Genomic DNA, 27,585 nt, shown 5'->3' with positions numbered 1-27,585 from the left:
TGGCTGTGGATCTTCCGGCTCAGGGGGTTGTTGTACTGTGGCCTCCACTGGTGCTGATTCGCGTGCCCCACTCGCGAATGAATTGCTCAGCCGTACTTCGTCTCGACACATCGCTTGCTCTGCTTGTTCTGGAGCTTAGTTCTCTCTGCACCTGCTGCTTGATCTCGTCGACTTGCGTTTGGGAGAGCATATTGTTGCGTACAATCGCTCTACGCCTCGCGTTCATCGCGTTTTGGTCAAGCCTCCCGACGAACTCTGGATACGCTTCCTCGAACATTGCGAGTATTCGAGGGCGACCGCTCATGTCCGTCTCCAAAGCAGTGCAGATGTAATAGGCGCGGATCACGAATTCATTCATTTCATGTGTCCACATGATCCGTCGCCTAGTAGTACCCACAAGTGTGGACGACTGTCGTCTGACAGTCGCAACACGCCTCGTAGGCGCAGCGTTTCGTTGGTGATGTCGATGGCTGCTGTTTCCGTGTGGCGGTAGCTCTTCGGGTTGAACCCGGCTGGTGGCCCGCTCTTGCACATCGCCCTCCAGCCGCTGGCCGCTCGCTCTTACGCCCGTTCCAGGACCAGCTCCAGTTCGGGGACCCTCCTCGGGCGATCGCATTCTGAGTATTCTTCGTGAACGTAGCTCCATTTTCTGGGTGTATCTCCTTTGCCCGGGAGACAGCGGGTTGGCAAGGCCTCCATGACCCGGGAGGCCTTCCCCGGGAGAGATATAGCGCTCTGACTCGCTCGCACCCCCTCACTTAGCCACTTTCGACACCCGTTCTCGGAGCCAAGACCAGGTGTGTGTTTCCAGTTCACGCCCGATCTAAAAATGTCGTCATATGATCTTCGTGGAGGCGTGAGATAGGAACATTTGAGACCAACAGGTAGGCTCCTACCCTAGTGTTGATCCCCATTTGAGAACCTATTTTATTTTTTATTTTTTATATTTTTTATTATATTTTTTAACAATTTTTCTTGAAAGCTGAGGTTTTTTACACAACATATGAAAAATCTGGGATGTAGTTTTTTTTCGATTTTAATTTCCTCGTTCGAATCGAATTGTGCCAGTATTCCTAACACGTGTTTATTATGGTGGCTTGCTGAATCAATATTCAATTAGATAAGTCTACCTTCCACCTCTGCAACAATTTCCGCTTTCACAAGTTTTGCTCCATCAAAAACGCCCTTTTAGAAATCTTGTGTCCGTTCGCGTTGACGGCGGAATGGTGTCGACATCTGGATACGACATTAGTTTGTATAAGGCCAACTCTTCTCTATCAAATTAGTCGGCCCTAATGCAGTTTTAAATTACTAAAATTGGCATGATATTTTTTTTTCTTGGCCTTATTTACCGACTACAAGTACGTTGTTCTGACCCTAATTTTCACTGTTTTCTATGAATTTTTAGATATTCTCACCAAAACTTACCATTATAATATAAAATTATCTTTAGATCCAATTTTTGTATGATATTTTTTCCCTAATTGCAAGCAAAAAAGATTTTCTTTTACATTTGATTTTAAAGATGTGTTCATTTCTTCTGCAAACCTATATTGTCATGACTACTCCCCCATTTCGTAATACGAAGCTCAATGCAGTCAACGCGGATTGGCAATGCGCTGGTTTTGGTTTTAAGGGTTCGAGAAGCTGCTCCATGCCCTCGCATTCGGAACAAGAAAGAGCAGGTTATGGTATGCAAAGAGTTTGATCATGCATATCCGATAGCCACTGCTGCTCAATCGCTGCTAGACGTTTTGCGACAACCCTTACTTTTTTCTTATGCGATTCTCCGCAGCCGTCGTCATTTCACTATGCAAGGTTCAGAAATGTCTAAAAAATTGTTGATGTCCAGTTTGATCTGCGTGTAATAAAGCCCGTTGTCACTACGTCTAATAAACTTGGCAGCTATTTCCGATACTATGCATTTTTTAGTTTATTTTTCTTGGAACACGGACCGCGACGATCCATTTTGATAAAATGAAACTTACATTTGAAAGCAGCAAGCGTCCTTTAACATGCGAAATGAAAATAAATATAACCCGCTCGAGCAGATTCAATCGTCACTGAACTGCCCATGATTGCATAGGAGACGTAATCACCAACACCATTAGTGTTGGGAAAACGCATTTTTGTTGTTTGGCCTACAAGCATAACCATGCAAATTTCCGATGAAATGATCTGTCCAGTTGAAGGATATTATCGGCAAAAAGAGGGCCTGGATGTTTTTCCGGAATTTAACATATTTTTTTTCCATTTGGAAAACGCTTGCGTCTATTTATACAGACAATCAATCGTTTCAATGAACTTTTGTCCGCATAGCTAGACGTAATCACCAGGTTGCTCTGTTTGCAGCGTTACAATTCCGATAATAGTCAAAACGTCTGGAAAATGTGCTCTTGATTTGTTGCGAGTCTCTGATAGTACTTTTTTCCTGAAGAATACTCTGGGATATGATAAGAATAGCAGGTTCGTGTTTGTTCCAATTCATTGAATTTGTAAAGTCAATCTGCAATGTTGGTAATTTTAGCAACATGATTTACCGATATCACGATCTGGAATAATTCAATGTTGAATCCGAGGAGTTATAATGCCAAGAACCAATATTATTTTAATTTTACTACTGATCTAATTGTTTCATGATCTACTTGAAGATTCAAATGAAGAAATTTAGGTAATTATAACATTTAAAAATCTGCTTCTCTTTGTCATCGCAGTGCAGTGTACAGAAAATAGTAAATATATGAGAAGCGTTTTAATGGTTTCTTATATTATTCTATTAGGAAACACTAAGTAATAACATGACATGTTTGGACTCTACAAAAAATGTGATTCAAATGTAGATTTAGCTTATAGCACATGATACTAGCAATTGTTGATTTTCGATTTTCGATTTTCGTACGAAAGCTGTGACTACGTTTGTTATGCGGACAAAATTTTTTGATTTTTCGGAAACGTTTTTTCAAAATTGCTCAAATTTTTTCGAACCTAAAATGTTTGTTTGCATGTTGAGCAAACGTATTACATTGTGTAGAATGCGAAATAGCGAATAAGTCGATTTTGTTCATTTTGTCGTTTACGTCTCCTATACAAACATGGGCAGTGAAAGCTTCTGCTTTCATACTTGTAAGAGAACGAAAGAGGAATAAAAAAACAGAACTTTCAATGGTTCAGTATGCGTAGAGAATATTTCGTTTCCACTTCATCCTGATAGATTGAAATGCATCCACCGAAGATGACTGTAGTGGAAGTGAGAGGTGTAATGTGCGATTCACATAGAACGTTTCGGTAAAGAACGTCCACGTTCCGTCAACATCTGCATCAATTCACACATGCCGTCTATGCTTGCAGCAGCACCGTCGCGTCATTTTAAATTGCAATGCCCTCTTTCGAACCAGAATGCCTAAATCAGTTCTAAATTTTTAAAAATTCTATGAAAATCATTGAATTATATGATTTAAATACTTAAGGCACGTAGTCCTGATCCTTTTTTAACAATAATAACATAAAAACTGTTTTTCTCAGCTAATCGCGAATTATTTTGACTCCGAAATTTGGAACTAAGAGATATGTTGGCATAAAAATTCAACCAAAATCAAAACAAAAGCCGAGGCACAAAGCCCAGACAAAAACCCAATGAACCCTCCGTCCCCGTCAATTATTCTTTTCTACAAATCATGCAGGTCGTATCCGATGAACAGTCGCTGACGGATAGTTACGTTGCCGGTGTATGTGAATGATTCAATGAGAATGGGAGAATGTTTGACGTAACGTAACGTGACGTGACGTGAACGTCCCACGTCCCACCCCTAATGGTTCAGGTTAGTTGGATTAGTTCAACGATGCGGCCGAACAGGAGCTGCTGGAACGCAGGTAAGTTGTCGAGTACGGAGAAGAGAGTTAGGTTTGTAGTTTCAGGTGTTACTCACGCATGGTCCCCGCAGACGGTGGCCGATATCATTGGTTTCAGTCCGGTTTTCACCGCACTGTTAGGGGAAGGCGGGGGAAGACGGCCAACCGGGGTAAGATGGCCACTCATTCAATTTGTTTTTGATAATTATGCATTAAGCACGTTATAGGTAATTCAGGGAAAATAACACCTCCCACTCTTGTCACACATGATCTAAAGTACAATGGCCTTAATCTGTAGTACAATTTTGCCGGAAACGTATGTCCTACGGCTAGAATCACGAGTTATTTCATGTGGCCGTCTCACCCCTAGTTGTGGCCAACTTTACCCGGCATGATTTCAGTGGCACCATTTTCATAAGTAATCCTTCTGAAAACCAACGTGATTGCGGTACAGATCCTAAAGATCGATGCTGACATGAAGAAATGCTTCAATTTTGTATACATTGTGTTTGATCGTACTCCATGCTTACCCCGTCCTCCTCTACCTCCAAAATTTCCGATCGACTCATCCGAATGCGTGTGGACTGACGATGACGTTTGGGGCTCGCTGCCCACCGGCACTTTTTCGAGATACCTCTGACGTCGGATATCTGCGAGGAGGGCGAATGTCACTCGACGCGGACGGTTCCTATTATCTCTCGCACGTTCTCTTTCAATTTTCAAGTCACTTCGACTACCAATTTTTTCGCTAATTCTAGATCGATCCGATTCCTTCGATGGTCCGTGAGCCAAGAAGGCGTCGATCATCATCCGTCTCCCTTTTCTAGTTCCCTCCTTCTTATCAAAATCTCTTTTCTATTCGTCTCTCTCCTCGCAGTTATTTTCCCTTCTTTAATTTTTCCACTCCTTCTTTTCTTCCTTTTCGGACCGGAAATTAGTCGATCAGTTGATGAGCTTTTGTTAGTTTTACAGAGGTTTATTTTTTCTTTTAGCAGCATGTTGTGCCTTCACAGGTAAGTTGATGGTAAGTGGGTAAGTATGAGTGTTTATTTATTTAACATACAGATTTTTTCTTATCTTTTTTTTTTCTCAATTCATCATTTCATTAAATTTGTTTTTTTTTGTTCCAGTTTCGCTAACGAACCATATCAATAAGTACCAAATAGTCATCTGGTGTTTGATTAAAGGAGAGCTTAAATGAAGACCGCGTTGACATCTATCTCCGCTCCTGTTCCGACATCAAACGGAAGCTTCACCGAACATCCGATAACGGACCCTCTTCGAACGTTCACTATTTTTTTTCAACAATGACCATTTTTCGCAACCAGACTCCAATGTGGTCGATAATGAAAAACTTAGATTTGAAACAACATTTAATATTCATTAAAACGATAACTGATAATATTGAATTGCCATGAATCACACAAGCGAAATTGAAATTCATATAACAACGAATTCTATTATTCCATTACATCCAGTAACATATCGAAATTTCATGTGAATCAGAAGCATACCATGTATAATTGCATCATTTGATCAGCATGCTTCCATCAATTTAAGAATTGCAACCAGCGCCATCGCTCTTGGGGAAAAAATCCTTACCATAGAATTTTCCATGCAAATTGAATTCGTTCCTTGTCACGAATCACAGAACGTATCGCCCGCTACTTCCGTCCGGTTGGAGTGCCCATCAATTTCAATTATGGAGTTTCATTGAATCCATGAAATACGTCCATCGCCCATTGCTCATCGCTTCTATTTCAATCCAAATATCCCGTGATCATAAAGGATGTGTGTGTATGTGTGTGTTTGTCGTGATGGGCATTTGTCCGTTAGATGTTTGATTCCTGATGGGTTGTGACATATTTCTGATAACATCTCTTGGGTGCAATCAGTTTCAATTCACCGTATTTTCGCAGTAAACTTGCTGAAAACATTCTACAACCTAAGGGTGGATTTAGACTAGTGATATATTCATGTGAAGAAATATGATGAGATTTATAGAAATCGCATCAACCGTTTACACTAGCGTGAACTTCTATAATGAATATATTCATATTTTCGGTGAATTTATTCACCTGAAGTAGAACTGCATCCAACTTTAGTGATCTCTCACCAGTGAGAAATTCACAAGCGTTTACATATGCTGAATTTATTCAAGTTCTATATACCTCGAATAAGTGTATCATATTTATTCTCACCCGTTTACACCTATTTTCACGTTTGGTTAAAATTTTCGATCCTTTGAAGCTCCAACTGCTTTTTTGTATTTTTATTTTTTTACAACCTTTTTCTATTGCCTCATTTATCTTTTCCACTGTTTCATTAAATCCTTCAACTTTTCGGAGTGAAGAAACACTAACACTTCCCGGCTATACAGCACATACACTACGTGTCATAACGTTTTTTTTTTCTTTTGAGTTACCAGAAATGTGTAAGAGCTCAGTTGAACTGATGTATGATTGTGTCATATTTATCCGAAACCCACTCACCCGAAAGACAGTTACCCGAAAGTCATTCACCCGAATTCCATCCACTCGAATGTTATAAATGTAACATCTACCCGAACTGACACTTACACTGACACTGCCACATTTACCCAAATGCAAAAATTACCCGAATGTAACAGTTACCCGAATGTGGCATTTACCGGAATGTCACAGTTACCCGAATGCGACACTTACCCGAAAGAAGGATATATTCGAATAATACGCAAATTTTATTATTAGGAAGTATTTGTATATTTATTACTGATCAGTGTTATATAAAGATCATATTTGTCCTGTACGTTAACTTCCGTTCAAAAAGTATTTTTTGTAGGTAGTGCAATTTGAGAAATAGTGGCGTTGAATAAAATTCTTTTCAAAATAATGGAAAGTGAAAGAATGCAGTTTTATAACGTATTATGAAGTTTATTAGTTCACATGGATGACGCAGACCGTGTACTTAAAAGAAAACTGTCAATTTTGGTACATACGTATTATGACACTGAAGTGTAATTTTGATCATGAATTAATTTTTTCGCAATTAAATGAATCCCGAGATCATTGTAATGGGGACGAAGCCCTCATCTAACGAGGACAAGGAACCGAGACGGCCTGTTCCACCGATTGCCCGTTTAGTTTGAAACATAGGAGACGATCCTCTAGTTAGGGTGACATACGTTTGCAACCAGGCAATCAAAATACACGACATGCATAATTAACCGGGCAAACGTAATGCACTAGGTAATCATATGCCGTCCGACGACCTGACTAAAGGATCGTCTCCTATTTTTCAAACAAACCGGGCAATCGGTAGAACACAGATTTGCCTGCGAGAGGCCGCCGCTTCCGACGGCGGGTCGGCGGCCGACTCTGATTGCATCACTTCGGCGGCTTGGTGCCGCCTCGGTTTCTTATCCTCGTTAAATGGGGTCTTCGCCCCCATTACATTGATCTCAATTTCAGCACGAAATAATAAATTTATGATAAAAACTGGGCTACGGTGGTAAATACGTAAGTACCTCTTTTTTCTCATCTATTCATTTTACGTTTTCATTTAAATTTTTATGTTAAAGTTACCTGCTTAATTTTTGGAATATTCCAGAACCCATGCTCATTTCTGAATGATCTCTTGGCCTTAAAGAGCGATACGACAGAGAGCAGAAGAAGATGACATGTCAATTGTGCCTACACTAATTTTTAAAAATGACACAGCGAAGTCTACATCGTCTTTTTCGGATTTCCCCATTACAATTTCTCATTTTACATCGTAACTTCAAGGTGGGTCGCGATGGACACTTTTCCATTAATTTTCCATTCCAATACTTCAATCCATTTTCTAGAATTAACTTTCCGTATAGTTAGTTACCTGTACGAGCATATGAATATAAAACTGGAATTTTCATACAGAAAATACACATTCATTTTATGAAAATGAGACACTCTGTTTTATTCAAAGTATTGCCAATAGCTAACTAACTAACACTTTTGATACAAACCAATCATAAAATAATCTACCCACATTTTCGAGAAAAATGTTTCTCTCAAAACATTCAGTCTGAACACAACATGGAAGTATCGGAAATGAAATTGTGTAGGTATGGACAATTCCAATTCATAGTTATTTAATATAAAATTTGTATAAATAAATGTGTAAATTTTGCTGAATTGCCAAAAATGCTTTTTTTTTGTTTTAGTTCGAACAGCAGCATGAGGCCGAGCGTTGTCATAATGGAATATTATCGACTCGTGTCTGATCGCATAATCTGGATATTTTCCGGCAATAAAACGTCAAAAATGGATAACGTGTTGCCTGTAGAAGTCTCCACTGCTCATTTGATCAAGTTTGGCAGTTCACCCTTTTGACCCCTCCAAATACAGAGCATAAGTTGATGTTCCTGGTTAGTCGGGCTGTACATACGATCATTTGCGTTTTGGATTGTCGTAATGGATCCATTTTCGTCCCCGGTAGCGATTTGATGCAAAAATGTCTTCGAATATTTCGGACATGCAAAATCACCGTTCGAGATCTCTCGCTTTCAATTCGAATGAAACATAGTTTTCTTGTTTTCTTGGATGTATCCGGTGGCTTTGAGTGGTTTAGAAATAGCATATTTAAGTTTGGCACGAATCTTGATCAAGTAATGTCCCTAATTATTCGTCACTTTTTTTATTGGCTTGTCCGAGGTTCATACCATGGCGGCGTCTTTTGTAAATAAGAATTTATTGGATTTGTCTCGGATAACCAGAAGAGCCGAAATCGCACTGTTTTTTCAACCCGCTGAAACTTTTTTTAATTTAGAATAAAAAAAAAGAGTAGTATACAAAAAGTGAAATTATGGATATTTAAAATATTATTTGCTTTACTTGTTCAGAAAAAAACATCAAAAATTCAAGCATCTAAACTATTGGGTTGGGGAATGAGTTCGCAGCGTTTTTACCGAAGACTTTTATCAAAACAAAAAACAATAATTATATCAATCAATTATATATTCCTCGTTGCTGTTTACATCTCTTCCTACCCCTCGGCCAATTCGTTGATACCGTTACGCCAAAAATCACCTGGTCTGGTGTCGAAGAAGTTATTGAGCCTGTTTTCAAGGACCTCTTTGTTATCGATAGTAACGCCATTCGTATGGTTTGACAAGGAGCGGAAAAAATGGTAATCGGTTGGTGCAAGTCTGGAGAATACGGCGGATGCTAAAAAACCTACCATTCGAGCTCTTGGGGTGCGGTTTGACGACTTGTGCAACATGGGGCCTGGCGTTGTCGTGAAGCAGTTTGCCAATAGCTCAACTTATTCTTGTTCAAGATAGCAAGCGGATTTTATTGGGAAAATTGAAAATAGTGCATTTTTTATTATTAGAAAAATAGTTTCAAAACTCGAACATTTTTTTAGTGAGAAGGTAAAGTGGTCACTCGCTCATATCATGCTAGAAGGGATAGATTTATGCATGTTTTCTTATCCAAATTTGTTTAAATCATTCTTGAAATAGTAGGTACATGTATGAAATAAGCTGGACCTATTCACCTAGAGTCGTAATTGAAACTTTCTCATACGTACAAAAACGTTGTAGGAAACACATAACGTTTTTCATAATAGGCTTGGTTTTGGTTGGGGTGGCATATTTTTTCCTAGGTCAAAACCACAAAAGTGACCCCTTTAAGAGCAGAAGGTGATAAGGTATATCAACTTATGCAAACAGAACATTGTCAGTAGTAATCCTCCACTGAACACTTTGCCCCCAAACAACAAAGTAATTTCCATGCAATATAATCACTAAAATTGAACAAAATATCTGTTCACCTCTCCAAAAAAAAGTAAACAGTCGTCCAAACTGTTGATTTGTCGAAAATATCAGGTCAAATAAACTAAATTTCACTACAAATTCCTTAAATTCGAAACGCACAAAACTACGGCCGAATGGCTACCGAGCGTTGTTTTCATTTATATTTTGACATGCGACAGCTGCAATGAAATACAGCGTGACTCAAAAGTCAAGAAATTTTTCAAACATAAGGTGACTATCGATACGGTGTCAATAGTCAATAGTTATACTACCAAACAAACAGGTGACCACTTTGCCCCCAGTACCCTTACTTAAATAATGGTCTCTTACATGATCATCTGATTCTGTTTCGAACATAATTATTTTTTCTTATGTTACTCAGACAATGGAGGCGCGTGGTACCTCAAAAATGCGTGTGCACCTTAACCTCAATATAGATTATTCGCACAACCTTGATGCCACGACTAATTTTGGGCATAAAATCCTTTTAAGTTGACAGGTGATAGTTATTATCGTCAAAAAATGTATTCCGATGATCGATTTCGTACACCAAGCCTTCAAACCCGAGCATGATTTGAAGGCCCAAAACTAGATAAATTTCCGTTATTGTGCCACAAATATGATGTGGTTTACAAAAATATTTGTCGAGCCGTATCAACTTTCTTCTTTTTCAAAACATTATTCAAATAAACAACTCTTATCAGACGAGCGTTGTTTGTATAGAGATTATCTAGTATTGAGGATGGCAGAGCTTTATCGTAATACCCTTTGTACTTTATAAACGGCAAATTATGCTGCTAAAAATGCGCTGTAGGATACAAAAATGCAATACAATATGTAATCCATCTGGAAAGCCATTAATCCTGCCGATACCATCGTGACCCGATTATCGCCCACAGCGATATCGTTGCTTCAAATGTACATATAAAACTGTTTTGTCTTAATCGGTGAAACTGTCAGTATCGAATTTACACCACCCCCAGCAGTTTCGTTGTGTCAGCAAAATGAACCGTCTTATCGTAGTGCTAGCTGCATTAATTGTGGCACTGATTCCACTCGCAGCAGGACACGGAACGGTCAGGTTCCCACCACAGCGGAGCACCCGCTGGCGCTGTAACCCTAATGCCCCACCAAACTGGAACGACAACGAAATTTGGTGCGGTGGAATCGGCATCCAATGGGGCCAGAACGGAGGCAGATGCGGCGTCTGTGGAGACAACTACGCGCATCCCACACCCCGCGCACACGAACTGGGTGGAACATTTGGTCAGGGCGAGATAGTCGCGAACTATACCGAAGGATCCGTTATAACGATAGATGTAATAATCACCGCCAACCATCGAGGTCACTTTGAGTTCAAACTTTGCTGTCTGGATAACTCAGCGGAAACGGAAAAATGCTTCGACGAACATTTCTTAGTGGACACCGAAGGCAGACATATTTGGCATCTCAATTCAACCATGTACGGCATGTACCATGTGCCGCTTCAGCTTCCCAGAGGTCTCGTGTGTGAACACGCTGTTCTACAGTGGACCTATGTTACAGGTGAGTGAGCAGAGGCCGATCAGACCATAAATGATTGAGGTTGCATCTGAACACTGTGTCTATTTACAGCTAACAATTGGGGAATATGCCCTGATGGAACGGGTGCTCTTGGATGTGGCCCACAGGAACACTTCCGCACATGCTCTGACATCGGTATCTACCACGCCAATGATGAACGGCTGAAGGAGTCGTTCAATTTCTGCCCTAATCGCCCAGTTGAGCGCACAGTTGACGATTGGATTTCGGGCAACTTCCCTGAGGAGTTTGTGGGAGGGTATTAGAAGGACAACGGAGGGCACCATAGTGAACGAATAAACATCTATCAATGTCTAAAATTGTTTGAGCTTTTTTTTTTATTTTCTTCAATGACACAAGCGTTCCCGAGTCATTTCTCATATAAGTGCTCAGCTGGGATTTCAATATCATCTACACGGTGGTAAGTTCACGCGTACACAAAGGCTAGTTGAAAGTCTTACTCTACGGAATGAGTGGATATCGAATGCAAAACCTGCACCACAGATTGCGTTATAAACTCTGACGAACACTCGTTTAGGTCGGGTCTCATCAGCCGTGTTACCTGCGGAGGATCCACAACTCGCCTTCCACCTGATCGGTCCATCCTGCAGGCTGTGCGCCTCTCCTTGTCGTTCTTTGTTCTTTCGTTATGTAGAACTTTTTTCACCCGGTTGTTGTCCGAAATTCGCAATTTTCTTATTTTCGCAGCTGATGTAGTTTGTGGTTCATTCGCCTTCTCTACGTCCCATCATGCATCTACGCTCCAACGTAGATGGCATGATGGTTCAGGTTTCGTTACCAAAGGGGACTATAAATCTAATCAGTGTCTTGTAGAAGGTTAGCTCCTTGCGATGGTGAACTTTCTAAGATCTGAGCATCTTCCGGAGACCAAACTGAAACCGTGGCGGGAGATTTGCATTATTTTCTCTGCAGTACAAGTAAAGCAGTATCTCAAGCAATAGAAATCGGAATGAAGTACCACGACGATGAAACTTCCTTACACTGAAAGACAACCTTTGCGGATGAAGTGAGGTCTCACCGATGGTTGGATTTAGTACTACGATATCAATGTCATCGGCGAAACCAAAAAGCTTGACAGACTTCCTATAGATCGTGCTACTCGTGTTTGTATCCGCTCCTCTTATCACGTCTTTCAACGTGACAACACGCACGAAAGCGTATCACATTGTCGCCCCTTCGCGGTTCAAAAGGATATCCCCGATACTCGAACAACATACATCACTTGATCCATCATCGCTCTAACCAACCGCTAAGTTTATCAGGGAACCATAGTCCTTCATAATTTGACACAGCATTGAATCGATTGTTTCGTATGCTGATTTGAAGTCGAAGAACGAATGGTGCGCGAGTAAGTTGTATTCGAAGCATTTCAGCAGAACCTACACCCAATATTGATTTTTAGCTCATGTTTTGTCATCTCAATTTATGGCATTAAATGAGACATAACATAACAGAAAATGTCATGACTCCCAAATACTGGTAAACATTTGTATAATATACATGATTCAGCAATATAAGATTAATACGAGCGAGCGAAACAAAAGACAAATAAGCTTTCCGCATACTTTGCCACATAGACGGCCCAGACCGAGATAGATATTGTTCTCCTTCATGCGCTCCTTTTTTACTCTTCCCAAAAACACTTCCCAACTTCATTTTATAATCAGGTGCAATATTATCACGTATTTGCTGAACAACTTCTTAAGCATCATTAGCCATGTGGATAGCGTGGTCGTGTAAATTAGCTTTGCATTCCAGCCGGCCTAGGTTCGATCCCCATTGACGTTGTATGGACTTTTTTTTGCACAATCCCAAATGAAATGAGAAAAGAAAACAGAAGAGATGTCTGCACGCATACATACAAACCATTTTTAAGCCTTCAAAATAGCTCATTATTTGCGCATTTGACTCAACAGCACACTAAATGGCATCATTTCTGCCAAAGATGACATGTTTTCTGCCAACGCTAGTTTAGGTGTATTGAATGAGTGTATGAAAACAGGGATCATTCGAAGATTATGTTCTCTAAGTTTTCACGCATTATACGATAAACTCCGAGAATAAACCAACAACTAGATTTCGTTCGCAACTTCAAATCCAAGGTGGAACTCGATGAAAGGGTACAAAGTGTCGGATTTCATAGACGGTGGAAAACGTTTGTGAATATTTGCGTCACACGCAAACATAGTACAGTAAAACCTGTTTTTGTGCGGTTTTTTATGCGAATTTTTTTTTTTGTGCGATTTTCTGTTCTTGTGCGATTTTTTTTGTGCGGTGTATGAAAAGAAGCATATTTGAAGTTATTGTCCATTTAGTTTTTTTCGATGGTTTATATGCATTTCAGTGCGAAAAAAGCATATTTGCGTCTCAATCAATCAATGCGGTCCCTATCGCCCGCACAAAAAAAGGTTTGCCTGTAGTTTTTTTTTGCGTTACCAAAAGTAATGTGTAATGTGTTATTATAATGATTTTCTGTAATGAATAATGATGGCTGGAGGACAAATAAATAATCGCGTGTGACTTAGTAAGTGTCAACTAAGAAAAAGGCCGATACGATTGCTATCATAAACGAATTTCATGCCAACTCGGGCGGCCATTGGCAGCAACATCTCTGCTTGCAGTGAAACGTTGTGGGTGTAAAGACATTGGTCATTTAAACAACTTTGCATTATCAGAATTTTAAAACTTGAAAATGATTTTTTAGAATACGTTTTTGCAATCTCAAAACAAAATATGTCAATAGCCCTTACAATTTCTGTGTATTGGCAAGCAAAGTATCGTGTCGTAATTATTTGCATTCAATATGGAATGTATATAGAAGAAACAAAACAATGTTGAAAATACTGTTGAAAATCGTTCAACTGTTTGTTTTTTAACAGATGACAATTGCATCGTGTTTTTTTTCATTGTTTATGTGGTAGAAAGGTCCAAAGAGCAGTCATATGCTTAATTTTTAAAAGCAGTAACATTTTCGGTGAATTTTTTATCAATCGGCGATTATTCTCTCACAACATACACATCGACACTGAGAGCCTTCGAAACATCAACTTCATTACGTTAAAATAATGAAACTTCGTTTGTTTCTATGGACGTGGGGAAGTGAAAATGGCACATGGAAATATAACTTTTATCCGTCTTTTCCGACGTGATTTCACAAATATTCACTGCATGCTATCACATTAGCCTCATATTCAGCGAGAACTCTAAAAAATGTACATTTTTAATTGATAAAATTACTCCCCGAAAATAGCATTTTCACATGTATGCGGTGGGTAATCAAAGATAAACACAATGAGTGACGTCACTATTGGAGGAATTGTTATGGCAGCGCATGCTATGTCGCTCGAAACTCTCACATCTTCATTACCTTTTTTACAGGACATTGCTTTACACCCACAACATTTCACTGCTATCTGAGATGATGTCGCCAACTCCTAAGACGAGTTGGCATGAAATCCGTCTAAAGCTTTGATACAAAAAAAAAGAAAACGTTCGCGTTGTATACTTAGTGCAATGCTGACATTGATATAAGGAAACAAATTGCGACATATAACCAGCTTGTGTATTAAATTTAATACAAAAAAAAACAAAAAAACGTTCGCGTTGTATACTTAGTGCAAAGCTGACATTGATATAAGGAAACAAATTGCGGCATATAACCAGCTTGCGTATTGTTAAATTTAATACAAAAAAAAACAAAAAAAAAACGTTCGCGTTGTATACTTAGTGCAAAACTGACATTGATATAAGGAAACAAATTGCGACATATAACCAGCTTGTGTATTGCGAGGGCAAGGATGCGATATGCGTCAACCACCTTCTGCAGCTTTTACGGACTCACACAAACCATCGTCCTTTTTCAAGAGAACATATACTACTATAGAATTAATTTCAAAATTTCAAGATAATTTTCTATAATATCCAAAGTGATAAACAAGTGATTTAAAAAAAATCATTAGTCCCACGTTAATTTTTTTATTCAAATTTATTATGATTACCAGATAATTTCTGAATATATTTTTGTCACATAGTTTTCCCTTAGTATTCCAAATTTAAAATGATTGCAAGCACTCTGTTACACACTTACTCTCAAGCTTGTTACTCAGCATATATTCAAGGCGGGCTATCTAGCACAAAATCTCAACTAAGTACACTGGAAAAACCGCGTAAATTCCAAAAACCGCGATAATTCCAAAATCCGCGTAAAAGTAAACCGCGTGAATTTCAAATTCCGGGTAAAAATCCAACAAACAGTGAATTATTAGTTTAAAAAGTAACCCATATTCTAACAATTGTTTAACTGATTTTTTTTTAATGTTACAATCATGATATCTGTATCTCATCTTATTTCTCAGCTACTAATCAGTGATACAATACAAACTTATTTCGTGAAAAGTCACATCAATTAACATATTGAATTTTCACGTGGTTGATACATGCCGCCTTAAAAAGACTGCGTAAATTTCGAAATCCGCGTAAAAATAAACCGCGTAAATTCCTAAAACCCCGCAAAAAAAAGGCGCGTCAAATGAAACGTAAAAGGCTCGTAAAAAGCGACTTTAGTGTACTATTAAAATGACGCATACTACGTCGACACGGCGAAGTGTCTCTAAGAGCGTTAGTGCCATTGAAAAAGGAAACGATTATAACATATTATCATTTGACAAAATAGTCAATAAGGAGTCTTAAGTTTGTTCTTTTTCGAATTATATACAAATAAATACATCTTATCAGTATGAACATTGTTGGTCGCGAAATTATCTAGTATCGATAATGGCAGGACTTTATCGAAACACCCTTTGTTCTTAGGAAATCGCAAATTATGTTGCCAAAAATGCGCAATACGACAAAAAAACACAACACGATGTGTAATCTCTCCGTAAAAATGTTAATCCTTCCGATTACACCGTCGACCGAGTATTATCTATAGTGTTATCGTTTCTATCGCTTGAGTGTTCATATAAAACTGTTCTGTCGTAGACGATAAACTTGTCAGTATCGAACTTGTTTGCCGACCTCATCAATCTGATTGTGTCGTAGTCGTAGAAGTACCAAACCATTTCGCAAGATGAACCGTCTTGCCATAGTACTTGCTGTTGTCATTGCGGCTGTAGTCCCCATGATCGAAGGCCATGGGACGGTCAGATTCCCACCACAGCGGAGCACCCGCTGGCGCTGCAACCCCAATGCTCCACCCAACTGGAACGACAACGAAGTATTTTGCGGAGGATTCATGGCCCAGTGGGAACAGAATGGTGGTAGATGTGGTGTCTGTGGAGACAACTACGCGGATCCCAAGCCCCGCGACCACGAACTGGGTGGAAGATGGGGCCAGGGTGAAATTGTTGCGAACTACACCGCGGGATCCGTGATAACGGTAGATGTGCTAATCACCGCCAACCATCGAGGTCACTTTGAGTTCAAACTATGCTGTCTGGATAACTCAGCGGAAACGGAGGAATGTTTCAATCAGCATCTCTTGGAGGACAACGACGGCAGACACATTTGGCATCTCAATTCTACCATGTACGGAATGTACCATGTGCCGCTTCAGCTGCCCAGAGGTTTGGTGTGCGAACGTGCCGTTCTACAGTGGACCTATGTTACAGGTGAGTTTAAGGCTCAAAGATTCAAGTGTCATGAATAATACTGTGTATACTCATAGGCAATCGGTGGGGAGAATGCCCTGATGGACCTGGAGATCTTGGCTGTGGCCCACAGGAACACTTCCGCACATGTTCCGATATCGGTATCTACCATGCCAACGACGAGCGGCTGAAGGATTCATTCGATTTTTGCCGCGATCGGCCAGTTGAGCGCTTTGCCGATAACTGGGTCTTGGATAATATTCCTGAGGAATATATGGGTGTGCACTAAATGGACAGCAGAGGAATCATCAACTATCGTCATCTGGACTGATTTTATTTCAAAGGTTCAATTTCAAAATGTCGAATTCATACGGTTACATGTGCAAATAAACTGCGGAACAAGATTATCACATTGTCTATTCATTATTCAAGTGGGTATTCTAATGTAGAGGACGTTTTTCGAACTCTGGCCAAATGAAACAAATAATATTTCCAATATTTCATTATTCCTTTACTTGTCTTTTAACAATATAATATGAACTATGCGGGAAGAAAATACTCAAAATTAGAATAGCTACAAGCTGTTTAAGTGATCGGGTTCTAAAAAAGTTGTACCATGGCGTACATGATTCCAGCCCTCCTTGTTGTCGTCCTAAACATAAAAAAATTAGTTTCGAGAAAACTCGTTTGAAGTTTTCTGTCAAGGCCGTACTAAATTAGATACCGCACCACTAAAATGACTGTAAAGTGCGATACACATACAACGTCACCGTGAAACTCTCTATTCAAGATTTTGTTTCTTCAAGGATGTTTAACCTGCTACCGGTCAGTCGCAAGCAGCTGTTCCTCCAGCAAAAAGGATCAGTTTTGGATTCATACGTCTCCAATAGACCTACGCACTTCTGTAATACCACCAACTACGCCCACGCTCAGCTATAACTCAAAAGTTGAGCAATGCTAGCCAGTTTCGCTGACCAATCGAGGACGAGGGCTGGCGACACCTTTTGAGCTTGAGCTTGGGTAGACTGTACAATTCGTAGTTGCTTTCCGTGATTGACCTGAACCAACCAAATTCCACAAAGAACACACAGAATGACGCTTAGGACTAGCAAATCATTCTCGTTGTGCAATTTTCGAGCTTTGAATGGTCAATAATGACGCCGGCCACGTCCTTACAGTCACCAGGGGAAGGGAAGCCGATTATCGGGTAATAGATAGTTTCAACTAGGTATATAAATGCGACGAATCTAGTTTACTTTTCGAAACATTGAAACATTACATTAACTCATTCGGAGCAAAAAATAACTGGTAAAAACAAATAACTTTCATATCTTGTTCCTGTTTCTCTGATACTCTTAAACTACCATTGATAATAATTGGAAAATCGAATAATCAAACTACAACCTAAAGCCGTTTCATTAATTTGCCGTATAACTGCACTGCGCACCATTGAGTACCAAGGAACAATTCACCATATAATACCTATCCACCGAGAAAAATTAGAAACGACAATCATGCTGAAGAACGTTGAAAGGTTATTACTTTGCATTTTTTTATTATTAGAGTCTTGGCACCATGTTTTATCAACCACAATAAACAAATCTTGAAAACGAGTAGATGTGGTGCAGTTAATATAAAAGAAATGCTTGTCACACGAAACATATTCTTTAAATTATACATATTGAAGAAAAAACAGGTTATTTATGGAAAAAAAACATTTCCAATATATCACGTTCCCAATTTATCACGAGAAAATTTTATTGAACGTGATATAATCGAGACGTCACTGTATCTCTGTTCCGTCTGCGCTGTACGAAACATCATGTAATTGTCGGTCCGTGTCGATACGTGCTGGTTACGATACACCCAAAATTATTTTTTAGCTCATGTTTCGACATTTTGATTTATAATACTAAATGAGCTAAAAATGAAAAAAAAACGGCCGCCATCCCATACTAGTAGTATTTGTATAATACACTGCGTTTCACAACTAAAGAACCACTCATTTTTCTAAGTTTCCAGAGATATGTAAAAAGTCGGTTGAATTGAAATATATAGTGTAGGATATAAGAACTATCTTCATTTAAAAGACTGGCCATTTGAACTTTATTATTTTGTCTAGGCGCGAAACATTTAAAAAACTAAAATTCCAGTGTTTCATAACTATAGAACCAGATGGAAAAACTCTCACTCCTTTACAGAATTAACGTCAATTTCACATGAATCACAATAAGATTCTAATTCACTGGTCATCTTTAGTTCTCAATCAGTTCAAATGATCCATTCGGGGTGGTTTCGACCAAGCTGCGCCATGTTTTAGAGTGAATCTCGTTCTACGCAGAGGATACTGACCGTTTAAGCTCTTCAAATCACTCATACTGCTTGTAAGCTGCATCTACTATTCGTACGATCACTCCTCATAAGTTCTAAACAATGTTTTTGATTTGGTAAGCAAGCTGACCAGTTAAGAATCTGAAGCCCCTATTCATTAAACCATGCCATAACTTCCCGGATTTTATGAATTGAAGCCAAATCACCCAATTATCACATTGTTTTTGATGTGAAAACAGCAGCAAATGATACTGAAATACTTCTTGCACTTCTGACTGTTCATTTGTATTGATGGTAAGCTACCTAAACCAGGCCTTTTTGAGAAAATTCTCCCCAAACCATAAAAATCTCATCTTCAAAGCTGCAGATCCAAAATCTATTGTGGAAGCTATGGCCATGGGTTTCACTATTTCAGGAGACCTTCTCTAATAGAAAAAATGAACTTGAATAGAATTTCTTCATACTGGAAGGACTTACGGAACGTGTAATGAAATTTTTCAACTTTGCAGGCAGCATATTGATGTCAGTCAGCCAGTCATTATGATGGTACAGTCAGAAGTGCAATGAAGTACTTCAGAATCATTTACTTCTGTTTTTGCACCAAAAATACATTGATAATTGGGTAATTTGGCATCAATTCATAACAACCGGAAAAATCAAGGCATGGTAGGGGCTTCATATTCTGGACTGTTCAGCTTGTCTACCAGATCAAAACCCTATCAAGAACTTATAGGGAGTAATCGTACGAATAGAAGATACAGCTTACAAGCAGTATAATTGTTTTGGAGAACTTAAACGAGCATTATCCTCTGCGTAGAACGAGATTCACACTACAACATGGCGCAGCTTGGTCAAAACCACCCCGAATGGGTTATTTGAACTGACTGCGAACTGAAAATGACCTATGAACTAGAAACTTATTGTAATTCATGTGAAACTAACGTTAATTTTGTAAAGGAGTGAGATTTTTTCCATCTAGTTCTATAGTTATAAAACAATTTTTGAAATTTTTGTTTTTTGAATGTTTCGCGCCCGTACACAACAATAAAGTTCAAATGGCCAGTCTTTTACATGAAGATAATTGTTATATCCTACACCAGTAGTAATTCAATCGACTTTTTGCATATCTCTGGAAACTCAGAAAAAAATGAGTGGTTCTTTAGTTGTGAAACGCAGTGTATAACAGTTCGGCTGAAAAGTTCATAAGGTTAAACTACTTGCCTATCACAAACCACCATTTTTCAATAGATACGTGTCAAAATTTGGCAGCAATCGGTCGATTGGTTCGTGAGTTACAGCATTGAGAGTGAAGCAACTTTTGTTATTGTGAAAAAAATGGAAAAATCACAAATCAATGAAAATGATGGTAAAATTGTATGAATTGGGCTTCGAATTGCTTCCGCATCCACCGTATTCTCCAGATCTGGCCCCCAGCTACTATTTTCTGTTCGCAGACCTGATGAGAAAGCTCGCTGGCAAGAAATTTAAGACCGATGATGAAGTGATTACCGAAACTGAGGCCTATTTTGGAAAAAAACCGAAAGAGTAAGAGATTTCGTTCCAAAATAATCGATTACATTTTTCCTAACCTAATATATTGCTGAAAACATGATTAAATCTGACCCTTTTCAAAGGATTTGCCATTTGTTTGTATCGACGTCACTATTGCGTACAAAAGGCTGTTATGTCAAAATGGTATCAAAAAGTGGCAAGATCGCTCTCCTTTTAACTCTTAGAACACAATATTATTCATGCATGCATTTTAAGATCCAACTTCATTTTATGATGTGGTGTAATATTCTCACGTATTTATACAACAGCATCAGTAGTTATGTGTGCTCCCTTGGCCGAGTGGTTAGCGTCATAACTAACATGCCGGGTGTTCGGGTTCGATTCCCGTTCTGGTCGGGGGAATTTTTCATCAAAGAAATTTCCTCCGACTTGCACTGTGATCACGCGTATTCTAGAGCTTGCCACTCAGAATGCATTCAAGGCGTGTTATTTGGCATAGAAATCTCAACTAAGTACAAATAAAAATGACGCAAGTAATACTACGTTGAGACGGCGAAGTTCCTCTAGGAACGTTAGTGCCATTGAAGAAGAAGAAGAAGAAGATCAGTAGTTATGTGGATAGCGTAGTCGTGCTTGACATCGTTTGGACTTTTTGTTTTCAAGCTGACTTTTAGTCTGTGAGGAAGACAGATCTGCTCCCATACATACAAGCATCTTCAAATTCTGTAAAAAAAAATGGGTGGGTTATATCTATGATATAACCGCAAGGTTGACGTGGGACTACCTTAGCTTAGTAATCATTTGTTTGTATTGATTGAATTTTTGATTGAATGAAACAATTTCCGAATTCAATTGAATTTAATATATTTGCGTTGTGAGACCGTGTTAGGGAAACGCACTCTAGTCTGCACAAAGGCAAGCGAGTACAAAAGTACTCGCGGTTTGCATGTATTTGCAATGCCGATTCCCCCAGACACCTTGGTTTATAAGTCTTTATATGTAAACAAATTCAGTCGGAACAAGAATACTCCCGAGCTGCATGAATTTGCAATCCCAATTTCCCTAGACACCTTGGTTCTGAAGCCTATGTTGAGGAAACACATTTTAGTCGGAACGAAAATGCCCCCGACTTACATGAATTTGCAATGCCAATTTTCCCAAGCTCCTTGGATTTGAAGTCTGTGTTAGGGACACACATTTCGGTGGGAACAAAAGCTCCCCCTCCTTTCATGTATTTGCAATGTTGGAGAAATCCAACGCTGCTTGGTTTTGAAGTCTGTGTTAGGGAACATATTTCGGAGAGAACAAAAGTCCCCCTACTTTCATGTATTTGCAATTCCGATTTCCCCAAGGCTGCTTGATTTTGAAGTCTGTGTTGGGGAAACCGTAAAGCGGGCCAATCAAAACGAGACAGTTTGGGCGTTTAGATAACGCTAAACATTTTACAGTTATTCAATTATTTATCTAATGAAAAATAACATTTTATTAATTGTGATAGATGCGTAGAAATATTCCCTATCATTCTTAAATATTTTGGAGCGAAGATACCATTTTTCTTTGTATTTAGAGTATTTAGAACATAGTAAAGCATGTGAATCAGAGAAAAAGTGGATGTTGGTCATGATGGCGCTTACGTCAACCATGTATATTTGGGTAATATTGTTCCATGCTGTTTCGGCCGGATCTAACAAATAAAGGTCATGGAGTTGTATGCCAATATGCAAGTTGTGCCCAGTCCAGAAATATTGGGTCGTTACCGAATCTTATGGCAGGCGTTTTACAAAATTCAGAATCGACGAACCGGAATATAAACCGAATATTTTTTTAAGATTTTATACTCATTGAACTTCAACATGAAAAATAATTTGATTCTTCAACAATAAAAAATCGTAAAACCCTTTGGCCTTACCAGGTAACTCAATCTGTGATGGCTGTGATGTAACCGATCCTGGGAAGAGTTTAGATATAAGATATTTTGAACCCATTGGTAACCGACGACGACAAAGTAATCAAAGTTTATAGTCTTGTGATATGAGTGTTGGATATGTATCCAACAAATGTAGAGATTTTTCTGTGATACTTCTTTCGATCTTTCAAACACGTCGCAATCTACCCGAGCACCTTCATTATTTGTTTTTTTCCAAAACTCTAATAATAATTATTGATATCCCTTCTCTAAGCTGTTACGCATCATGTTTAATACCAGTGTATCACACGATTTTGGTATTGTGAGAGTAAAAACCTGGTATTCCTGAAATTCGAAATTGGTGATTATGTACTTTACTATGTTTTTCGAACTTCATAGAAAAACAATGGAAGCACATTGCGATGCTATTTTTCTTCGTTGGTAACCGAGGAAAATGGTATCCAAAACTTGAAACGCAGTAAAACGTGACATCATTAACATACGGATTACCATTGTCGCATTTTTATTATGATAACGTTGCATCCAAATTTACTGGTTAATCAAATCGAAATATAATATCAGATAAATCGAAACGTATTATGGTATTCTCAAAGTAAATCTCGTTTGCTTGAACGATTGTACGTTTTATCAAACCTTCGTCAATGATAAAACATGAAAACAAAATTCAATCGAGCCGATATACAGAATTCGGACAAGCACAGCTTACATCTAAGATTAATCGAAGCAAGAAGATAACATTTTTGCGAGGGTACCATGCAAAAACTGATAACGTTCCAATATATCTATAAATGTCCTGTTGGACTGAGCAAAATTGTCAGTATCTAATTTACCCTACCAACAAAGTAAAAGAATTTTGAACAGTGAAAGCGCCAAAAAACCAGTGGCAATGATTCGAACCTCGATCGTAGCCGTTGCAATCATTGCAGCCCTGATTCCATCAATCAGTGGCCATGGAATGACGATGGATCCGGTCGCTCGTGGATCCCGCTGGCGCTGCCAATCATCTGCTCCCACAAACTGGGACGATACTGAACTGTGGTGTGGCGGCATGTTCGTGCAGATCCAAAACGGTGGCAGGTGCGGCATGTGTGGAGACAACTGGGCTCATCCAGAACCACGGCGACATGAACTGGGTGGCCAGTTTGGACAGGGTGAGATCGTGAAGAACTACACCAGTGGATCGGTAATAGATGTTGGTGTGAGGGTTACCGTTAACCATTTGGGCTTCTTTGTGTTCAACCTTTGCTGTTTGGACCACTTCGGCAGAGAAACCGACGCATGTTTCAACGAGCATCCTCTGCTGGATTCTCAGGGAAGACGCCAATGGTTCCTGAATTCCACCGAGTCCCGCATGTACAATGTCAATCTTCAGCTTCCTCGAAACCTGGTGTGCTCACATGCCGTTCTACAGTGGACTTATACTGCCGGTAAATGTTGTATTCTTTTCGCTACTTGAAAGTTTAAGCCGCCGGCAAATACTGAATGTTAAAATATTTTGCATCCATAGGTAACAACTGGGGTATCTGTCCAGATGGATCCGGAGCACTTGGCTGTGGCCCTCAGGAGCATTTCCGCACCTGTTCCGACATTGGCATCTTCAACGCTGGCGATGATCGATTGGCCAATTCCTTCGAGTACTGCGTGAACCCACGATCCTTCGATGACGATATCCCCGAAGAAGATATGATTCACGTGATTTAAATATTGTGATTGGTTATAGAGAAGTGAGAGGGAAAAATATGATATAGCAGTGGCACTACAAAAAAAACTAATTTCTGTGTTCCAAACATTATTGAACAAATGTCAACGAATATGAATTTTGTAATACAACCGTAGCTTAAATTTTATGACATGTGTTTATCTTCGTCTCTATGCTCAGGTGGTACACGACATTGATTTCGCGTTGAGTCTTTCATCAATGCCGTGTTAAGGCACGTATGTTATATAAATCAATCATTTTTATCTCTTCACTTTGAGAATGAAACATTTCTTGATGTTGGAAGGGAGCTCTTACGGTTATTCCAGTAATGAAGAAAAATCTGATGGCAATTTAAAAGGGAATATAGAACGAATCACACTAAATGATACACCCAGGAACAAATTATGATTTTCAGTGAAACAATAATCACAGAATTGAAAAGATCAATTGACGAATTTATGCAAAGCTGCATCAGCTCATCAGCTTATGCAGCTCATATTAGAGCTTAGAACCACAAAAGTAATGATCTTTATTTATTTTACGCACTTAAAAGATAGATTCGGTCGTGATTATCAATTTTATTTCTATCTAGATTCATTTCAACCATTAAATGTCGTCAGTATATGGTAAGAAATTTAGATTTTTGTATATTTACAATGGTTTCAACACGCGATTTGACCAAAGTCATAGACAATCTTCGAAAATTTTGAGCTTGATAATGCATACAAGTTATGAAAACTGTGGATACTGACGATGAATTCGATTTCATATTAAGTTGGCTGATATCATTGATTATGTAGAAAAACATTGAAACGAGAAGGAATTGCGGTATTTTAAAAGTAACACATGCTACTCATCGCTACTCATTCAACACTTATACCAAACCATACTTCATAATATGCATACCACATTGTAAAACGATGATGTTCTAACCTTTTTAGTGTGGAAAGCATACTTGGAAATTTGAAAGAAAATTTGGATTTTTCTAACGAATTTAAACGAATTTCATACTAAAAAAAAACAAAACATCATCATTTTACTCGCTGTGCCATCTGGTTGTAAATGAACGTGGTTAGTGTCTCAAGCTTTTCGTAAATTCGTCTATTGCCACCCACGAAAAATAAATCCACTGCACTTATATTACTGCACTGCATATTATTTCAATTTTTTCTTAACCAAAAACTTCTAAAGGTACCTCGCAATACTCCAATTTTTTATTTGGGCTGCTAAAAATGTACGACATGATTTTAGGAGTCATGTAACAATGTTAGCGCTGCACAGCAAGATCACCAATTCAGTGATCAAAGCATAGGACCGAATTTTATAGGACCTCAAACTAGCGTAATTTTCAATTAATGTTCATTAGTTTTGCAACATGTGACTGAGCGTAGCCATGTTGAATAATCAATTTTCCATGTCTTTGCTCATATGAGGGCGGTTTGTTTTTCAATGTTTGGCTCAATAGCATCAGTTAGAACCGCCCGCTTTTACAAATAAATTTATCGTTCAGCTTGAATGGATTTTAAAACTCCAATGTGTCAAAATGTTCCTTATCTTCGACACTAATATAATCTCTCTTGAAGAATCTTTAACAATCTGATGCAGAAACATGCAGATGGTGTTTCGAACAGACCACGGAATAAGAAAAAAAAAAGTTTGAAGCCTCTCTGGAACAAAAAGATAAGGTAAAACAGAGCAGGGTCACTGTAATTCCTAGCAAAAGTTTTCCATGCTTTGTGGCTGTTGAATAACCATGTCAAAGCGATATAGTGGTTCTCAGATTATCGTGAAAAGTGGTAGATTCGTTCTTTATCGCAAAATATTTGACCCGTATTTTTTTATTTTTTCATTAGGGTGCATATTTCTATTTTAGAGTAGAGTTTAGAGTTTTTTTTCACCCTTTTCCCAAAAATGTCTTTCCATAACTTTCCGTAACTTTCGAACTACTGGTCCGATTTAGATGATCAATATATCAAATTAAAGCCAATTACTTAGTTTTTTTTTTGAAAAATATTACGTTCGCCGAAAATTTTAATTTTGTTTTTGTTATTATTGATTGCATTTGTTTTTTGATGTTTTCATGGCTTTAGACTTTTCTTGAAAGCTGAGGACTTTTTACATAACATATCCAAAATATCAAATATATCCATATCAAAGATGTGTCTTTTTTCGTTTTTGAGTTATGATTTTTCAAATTTATCTTGTTTTCAATGTTTGGTCAATATTCCTATGCAACTCGACTATATCCATGCGACTAGAATCCAATTTTTTCGCAAGTGTAATATTTTTTTTTTTTTTCAAAAAAGACTAGTTCATTGGCAATTTTATATGTTGATTATCGGTTCAGTGGTTCAAAAGTTATGAAATATTAAAAAAGTCATTTTCGGAAGAAAAGATTTTTCGGACCATCGGTTGACTTTGAAAATCATAACTTAAAAACGACAAAAATCACATCTCTAATTTTTGGACATGTTATGTCTTAGCTTCCGGGAAAAAATATAAAAATATATAACGCCCTCCGCCCTCCAAAGCCGCGAAAACAACGAAAAATAAATACAATCAATAATTACGAACACAAAATTCAAATTTTTGGTGAACGTAATATTTTTTCAAAAAAGATTAGTTAATTTATATTAATTTGATATGTCGATCATCTGAATCGGGAATGGCTGTTTACCTTTTTTAATGCAAAACACGATATGTTAACTACATCAATATGGGTATCAAATGAAGGACTACACAGTTATTTAGAAAAAATGAAAATCCAAGATGGCGGCCGCTACAAAATGGCGGATTACATATTTTCTCAGAATCCTTTCAATATAGGTATCAAATGGAAGGGCTTGACTAGGAGAACACAGTTATTTATGCAAAACGTAAATCCAAGATGGCGGCCACTACAAAATGGTGGATGACATATTTTCTCAGAGCACCATCAATATGGATATCAAATGAAAGGGATTGACTAGTAGAACAAGATGGCCGCAGTTCCCGAATAAACAATTACTTTTCAATGGTTTCATTCAGCTTGCTCTGTTTGTATGTATATTGCAGTGTTTGTAGGGTTATCCCACATTTATTGAAATTTGAGTCCGTTCCTCATCACTGATTGATCTGAAATTTGGAACATATCTTTAATTCTACTGTCATTATAAATCTGCGTATTCCATGATCTTGAAAAATTCAATTTGGCCGCCGCTAAAAAATAGCTGAGTGGCTTGACTTGGAGAATATTTTTTTTTTGTATCTGTATTATAGTGACTTTCAACTCATTTGGCTGGTTCGTCACTTTTACTTCCATTTTGGAAGAATGTCGGGAGTGAGA

The 27,585-nt window shown here is 38.4% G+C and overlaps 3 protein-coding genes across 3 annotated transcripts; all 3 read left to right on the top strand.

Moving 5' to 3' along the window:
• The first annotated feature begins 10,558 nt into the window (after window positions 1-10,558).
• LOC129779423 (uncharacterized) lies at window positions 10,559-11,502 on the top strand. Its single transcript, XM_055786891.1, has 2 exons — window positions 10,559-11,167; window positions 11,237-11,502. Exons 1-2 carry the CDS (start codon window positions 10,627-10,629, stop codon window positions 11,446-11,448), a joined length of 753 nt encoding a protein of 250 aa, XP_055642866.1. The 5' UTR covers window positions 10,559-10,626; the 3' UTR covers window positions 11,449-11,502.
• A 4,671-nt stretch (window positions 11,503-16,173) lies between these two features.
• On the top strand, window positions 16,174-17,198 carry LOC129778862 (uncharacterized). Its single transcript, XM_055786002.1, has 2 exons — window positions 16,174-16,812; window positions 16,869-17,198. Exons 1-2 carry the CDS (start codon window positions 16,272-16,274, stop codon window positions 17,078-17,080), a joined length of 753 nt encoding a protein of 250 aa, XP_055641977.1. The 5' UTR covers window positions 16,174-16,271; the 3' UTR covers window positions 17,081-17,198.
• A 6,152-nt stretch (window positions 17,199-23,350) lies between these two features.
• On the top strand, window positions 23,351-24,408 carry LOC129778654 (uncharacterized). Its single transcript, XM_055785696.1, has 2 exons — window positions 23,351-23,988; window positions 24,069-24,408. The coding sequence occupies exons 1-2, from the start codon at window positions 23,448-23,450 to the stop codon at window positions 24,260-24,262; spliced, it is 735 nt and encodes a 244-aa protein (XP_055641671.1). The 5' UTR covers window positions 23,351-23,447; the 3' UTR covers window positions 24,263-24,408.
• The last annotated feature ends 3,177 nt before the right edge of the window (window positions 24,409-27,585 follow it).

The sequence above is a fragment of the Toxorhynchites rutilus genome, chromosome 3 (genome assembly GCF_029784135.1).
Source record: "Toxorhynchites rutilus septentrionalis strain SRP chromosome 3, ASM2978413v1, whole genome shotgun sequence".
Taxonomy (NCBI): domain Eukaryota; kingdom Metazoa; phylum Arthropoda; class Insecta; order Diptera; family Culicidae; genus Toxorhynchites; species Toxorhynchites rutilus.
Note: the sequence above shows the minus strand (reverse complement) of the source record. Positions and strands in the feature narration are given on the sequence as shown.

Excerpts from the sequence above, each read along its gene's own strand:
- LOC129779423 (XM_055786891.1), top strand. The coding sequence starts at position 10,627 with ATGAACCGTCTTATCGTAGTGCTAGCTGCATTAATTGTGGCACTGATT. Across the intron at positions 11,168-11,236 it reads ACAGTGGACCTATGTTACAG|CTAACAATTGGGGAATATGC; the intron begins GTGAGTGAGCAG and ends GTCTATTTACAG.
- LOC129778862 (XM_055786002.1), top strand. The coding sequence starts at position 16,272 with ATGAACCGTCTTGCCATAGTACTTGCTGTTGTCATTGCGGCTGTAGTC. Across the intron at positions 16,813-16,868 it reads ACAGTGGACCTATGTTACAG|GCAATCGGTGGGGAGAATGC; the intron begins GTGAGTTTAAGG and ends GTATACTCATAG.
- LOC129778654 (XM_055785696.1), top strand. The coding sequence starts at position 23,448 with ATGATTCGAACCTCGATCGTAGCCGTTGCAATCATTGCAGCCCTGATT. Across the intron at positions 23,989-24,068 it reads ACAGTGGACTTATACTGCCG|GTAACAACTGGGGTATCTGT; the intron begins GTAAATGTTGTA and ends TTGCATCCATAG.